At 50.5% G+C, this 5,836-nt stretch overlaps 1 protein-coding gene across 1 annotated transcript; it reads left to right on the top strand.

Moving 5' to 3' along the window:
* The first annotated feature begins 6 nt into the window (after positions 1-6).
* On the top strand, positions 7-2,968 carry LOC119286244 (protein SCARECROW 2-like). Its single transcript, XM_037565620.1, has 2 exons — positions 7-1,578; positions 2,211-2,968. Exons 1-2 carry the CDS (start codon positions 167-169, stop codon positions 2,650-2,652), a joined length of 1,854 nt encoding a protein of 617 aa, XP_037421517.1. The 5' UTR covers positions 7-166; the 3' UTR covers positions 2,653-2,968.
* Positions 2,969-5,836: the final 2,868 nt, after the last annotated feature.

The raw sequence follows: 5,836 nt of genomic DNA, 5'->3' as shown, positions 1-5,836 counted from the left end.
CTTCCCCTCGTCCTCCTCCTCCGCCCCCAACCACTCCTCTTATTCCCATGCTCATGCTGCCGCCTCCGCTTCCCACTCCGCCTTGCTCCCACCGCTCCCCTCCGCGTCCCCCTCCGACCTCTTCCTCTACCTCGACCAGCTAGACCACCAAGAGGGCGCCGCCACCATGGTACGCAAGCGCCCGGCTCCGGACGTCGACCTGCCCCCGCCCCGGCGCCATGTGACCGGGGACCTCTCCGACGTCACCGCTGCTACGGGCGGAGCAGCGCCCCCGCAGCAGCTCCCGTCGGCGGTGGCAGGGAGCGCGCAGCTGCCCGCGCTGCCGATGCAGCTGCCGGCGTTCGGCGGCCACCTGCAGGCGCCAGTGCCGGCGATGGACGTCGTTGTCGCACCGCAGGTCGCGACGGAGGTTAACGTCAACAATGACAGCACGGCGTGGGTGGACGGCATCATCCGGGACATCATCGGCAGCAGCGGCGCCGCGGTCTCCGTCGCGCAGCTCATCCACAACGTCCGGGAGATCATCCACCCATGTAACCCCGGACTCGCTTCACTTCTAGAGCTACGCCTCCGCTCGCTCCTCGCATCCGACCTTGTCCAGCACCCGCCGCCACCTCCTCCTCTTCCTCCACATCATCCGCCCTCGCTCCTACCCGGTGCCGGTGGCAACACGATACTCTCCGCCCCGCCAGTGCCGGCGCTCCCTCCGCCGCCACCTCCCGACAAGCGGCGCCGGGAGGAGGAGCAGCAGAACCCGCCGCCGCAGTCGCCGAAGCCGCCCCCTTCCGCGGAGGAAACCGCCGCGGCCGCCGCAGCCGCTGCAGCGGCAGCTTCCGCCGCCTTGAAGGAGCGGAAAGAGGAGCAGCGGAGGAGGCAGCGCGACGAGGAGGGTCTCCATCTGCTGACGCTCCTTCTGCAGTGCGCCGAGTCCGTCAACTCCGACGACCTCGACGAGGCCCAGCGCGCCCTGCTGGAGATCGCGGAGCTGGCCACCCCGTTCGGCACCTCCACGCAGCGCGTCGCCGCCTACTTCGCGGAGGCCATGTCGGCCCGCCTCGTCAGCTCCTGCCTCGGCCTCTACGCGCCGCTCCCCAACGCGTCGTCCCCCGCCGCGTCCCGCCTCGTCAACTCGCGCGTCGCCGCGGCGTTCCAGGTGTTCAACGGCATCAGCCCCTTCGTCAAGTTCTCGCACTTCACGGCGAACCAGGCCATCCAGGAGGCGTTCGAGCGGGAGGACCGCGTCCACATCGTGGACCTCGACATCATGCAGGGGCTCCAGTGGCCGGGACTGTTCCACATCCTCGCCTCCCGCCCGGGCGGCCCGCCCAGGGTCAGGCTCACCGGGCTCGGCGCGTCCATGGAGGCGCTGGAGGCCACCGGGAAGCGGCTGTCGGACTTCGCCCACACGCTGGGCCTGCCGTTCGAGTTCTACCCGGTGGCGGGCAAAGCTGGGAATCTTGATCCGGAGAAGCTCGGGGTCGACACGCGGCGGCGCGAGGCTGTTGCCGTCCACTGGCTCCACCACTCGCTCTACGACGTCACCGGCAACGACTCCAACACACTCAACCTCATCCAAAGGTACTAATATGCTGCTCTGATGCTTCCATTGTGAAATGAATCTTCAAACTTTTCACTTCAGAGGTGTCAAGTCATCTTGGCATCAGGCATCAATCACCAATGTTAGTATGGTACTAGTCCAAGTACGCCATTGATTGATTTAACGACTAACGAGCAGGAAAAGATGGCGTTTAGAAGCTGTAAAAGTTCGTCATTATGACCAACTTTTTATGCTCTTCCATGATCTTTGGTGATCCGAGAAGAAAATATAAACTACTCCTACTCTACTGCAAGTGCTCTATCTGAGTTCCATTTGATCCGAGAAGAAAGATACTGGAGCGAGCTAAAAGTTTTTATCATCATGACCAACTTTTCATCCTAGAAAGCTTTGCAACTTTCTTGTTCCAAGTGCCACAAATGTTGATTATTGAACTGAAACTACTGTCATCTAACCTAGTGGCACCACTAACCAATTGACAAGGCTAAGCTCAAAGGCTGATCTACTCGTCCCAAGGCTAAGCATTGCATGGGGAACTAAGAAATCAACCAAAATGTCATCGCCAACCTACTCTTTATTAGTGGTTGTGTTCCTAGTTCAGCAGCATCACCTTAAATTGCTGTGCTGATCTTAACATGTGGACCACGGATTGCAGGTTGGCGCCGAAGGTGGTGACAATGGTGGAGCAGGACCTGAGCCACTCTGGCTCCTTTCTGGCCCGCTTCGTGGAGGCCATCCACTACTACTCGGCGCTCTTCGACTCGCTGGACGCGAGCTATAGCGAAGACAGCTCGGAGCGGCACGTCGTGGAGCAGCAGCTGCTGGCGAGGGAGATCCGCAATGTGCTGGCCGTGGGTGGCCCGGCGCGGACCGGAGACATCAAGTTCGGAAACTGGCGGGAGAAGCTCGCGCAGTCGGGGTTCCGTGCGGCGTCGCTGGCGGGCAGCGCCGCCGCGCAGGCTTCGCTGCTGCTCGGCATGTTCCCCTCCGATGGCTACACTCTCGTCGAGGAGAATGGCACTCTGAAGCTTGGATGGAAGGATCTTTGCTTGCTCACTGCATCTGCTTGGCGCCCATTTCAGGCCTTAGGCCGTTAGATTTACAGTGCTAAAGCATCACTAGATTTTACTTAGTGCAACTGTCTTCTTTTTCTGCCTCTTAAGTGCTCAATTTGATCAATTCTAAGACAAAGGAAAAAGGAAAGCATTCTGATCACTAATTGCTACTACATCTCTCCACAGTGGTAGTTACTAATGTTCAACTTAATAGTTGTAGCTTCTGTCCACTTCATGCTCAACTTTACCATTCTGGCCAATTAAGTTTACCTTTTTCATCTTGTGTTTCCTGATCCTTGTTGATATCAGATGCCCTTGTCCTTGATTAAACAAATCAAATATTTCGTGCCTTGATTCACATTGTGTATTTTCCCACTACTATGAGAATTCACATGTGCATCCTCTAGTGAATCAAATATATGCTTTGTCAATGGCATATTGAAGCCATTCACTCTGTGATTATTAGTTCATGTTTGATAGCTGTTGATTCCTTTTTCTTTTCTTGGTAGAAGTTCTGTTGATTCTCAGCATCTGGTTTATTCAACACCACTTTATGTACCTGCATAGTCATGGCTATATTTAATGGAGTTCACCAATTCTTGTCTCTGTCTGGATGTATCCTCTCCTTTTAACATCCTTTTCACTTTTCCCTCCATGAGGTCATTAGCTTGTTGACTGCCAGCCTTGGCATCACAAGCATGGATCCAGGTTTGGGTATTTGTTAGTTCACCATCTCCATCATGCAATCTCACTTCATTACTTTCTGACAATTCTTGTGTGCTTTTTGGCTACTGATTGTTTTGTTAGCCAAAGCATGGCTGTTACACGCTGTTAATTTATTGGCACATCACTTTCTCAGATCTTCTCCCCTGTTGTAATACCATGAATCCTTTAATATGATCTCTCTCTCTCTTTTGGTATCAATTGCCGGGTAAGTTATTGGACGTTCACTTTGATATTTGACCACCACAATAAATCAATAATCTTGTTTAACCCTTAGATTGCCATACTACTATTTGAGCTTTTTTTTCCTTTTTTCCTTGCACCATGCTTGTGCGTTGCTACGGAGTCATGGAAAATACAAGGAGTTGGGTCATTCACGACAAGGGGGGTGTAGTAAGGCGATTTTAAGTGACCGTAGTAGATTCTTTGTAAGATTTAAAGGGAAACAATATTTTGAATTTACAACATAGGAGAATGGAAGTTGATTGCACAAGGTCATGGATCAGATAGGGGGATAAGGTTTATCTTTGCAGAAATCCAATTCGGTTCTCTGCGTTTACATTACAATCTCTTAGCTATGACATGGAACTCCGAGAATTGTTTGGAAACATAATTTAAAAAAAATCAAGGTCTTGAGTTGGAGTCATATTTTTCCATATTTTGTTCTACAAAAGTGTTGGTCTTATTTGTTTATTTGTTTTAGGTTTCACATGTGAGTAACTATTGTTCTTTATATGTCTCTTTGAAGGTTGTGGGGAGGACTGTATTTGCTTACCATGAGGGTTGTTGGGCCCACATATGAACTCATAATCAACTCCAACCATTATAAGTAGGAAAATTTTCACTGTTGTCAACCGTTTATTCACTGTCATAAACAAGACAAGGATCAATGTGGATGCACCTAGGCTCAGGTTTTATTTTTGATATTTTCATATCATATATTTGATATAGGAGATATTAGCATGTTTTTACGGATTTGGTCAAATTTCAAGAGGTTTGACTTAGTTCAAATAATTGATAACATAGAGTACAATATACATGAAATACGCATAAACTTAATCTAATGTTTGGTAACAAGAGCGTCCATACTGTCAGTGGTGATGTGGTATGTCTATGCCTAGAGCAAATTCAATATCTCACAGTTGTCTCTGCTTTGATAACGTTCTGTTGGCTTCTCCTACTCCATTCGATTACGAAACTACTCTACGGACGACTCTGCATGCACGATATTTGGACGATGGCTTTCTTGAACAGTGCAGATTTGTTAAACTAAACTATCCAACGGATGTTGTTGCCATCGTCCACAAATCGTGCACAAAGGTATCGTCTGTGTAGCACTGTTCATTCGATTAATTTTAGAAGTTGAGTAATGGAAAGAACTTTTTTCCTATAAAGGGCATATTTTATTTTCTTTATTAACTTGTAATGAACCATCAAGAAAATACAAACACAATGAGTGTGCATCCGACCTCTGTACGGTTAGGATGCATACAGTCAACACCAAAACACACAACAACGGTCACGTCGGCAAAGAGCATAGTAATACAAAATCAAAGTTATGCCTAGCAAAGCAAAAAAAAAGGGAAAAGAACAACATTGATCATCATGAAGTGCACATAATCCGAACATTGTCCACACAAAGTGAAATCATGCACACACCAAACAAGCAGCCAGTCACCACAAGTTATCCGTGAATCCAAGAACACTCATTGGGGCACGTGTGATGCAAATCGCAGGATGGGAGAAGAGAAGGCAGGACAACCAAAATCCCACATTGGAGACGCTGTTGCGATCCCAGGCCTCCGACGCAAGTCTATTTTAGTACTCCCTCCGTTCCAAAATATAGCGCGCCCACGCTTTTCGAGGTTCAACTTTGACCATAAATTTAACCCACGAGACCGACTGCGGCGGGATCAAAAATTATATAATTAAAACTTTTTTTGAATACGAATTCATTGTTATAATTTTTTCGCCCGCCGCAGTCGGTCTTGTTGATTAAATTAATGGTCAAAGTTGAAGCACGGAAACCGAGGACGCGCTATATTTTGGAACGGAGGGAGTAGTAAATATGAGCATGGCCATCCGTCCATAGAGAGTTGTCACTACCTCGCCATCAGTACCATCAAGCAACCATGACCTAGCCATCCGCAACTCTAGCGAGCAACGCCGCCATTGTCGCCACGCGCTATCTCAGGAACGCGACACCACAACGAAGAATTGTCGCTATGCACTATCTCCATGCCTCATCTAATAAAATCATGGTACCAAATAGGCATGGCCAGGGTCCAGGTGCGGTTCCGTTGTAGAGCGTCGAACTCTTCCTGCATCGCCGCAAGCCAGTGAGGATCACGGAGGGCGGCGCGGGCGGACGCAGGAATGGGTGATGGCTCCACGGCAGAGGCGGCGAGGACGTACTCGTCACGTGAGTACCGGAGACTCGGGTAATGAATGCCGGCGCGAGCACGGGTGACGGGGCCGGACGGGGCCACCCGGGCTGGCGAGG

Source organism: Triticum dicoccoides, chromosome 4A (genome assembly GCF_002162155.2).
Source record: "Triticum dicoccoides isolate Atlit2015 ecotype Zavitan chromosome 4A, WEW_v2.0, whole genome shotgun sequence".
NCBI classification, from domain to species: domain Eukaryota; kingdom Viridiplantae; phylum Streptophyta; class Magnoliopsida; order Poales; family Poaceae; genus Triticum; species Triticum dicoccoides.
Note: the sequence above shows the minus strand (reverse complement) of the source record. Positions and strands in the feature narration are given on the sequence as shown.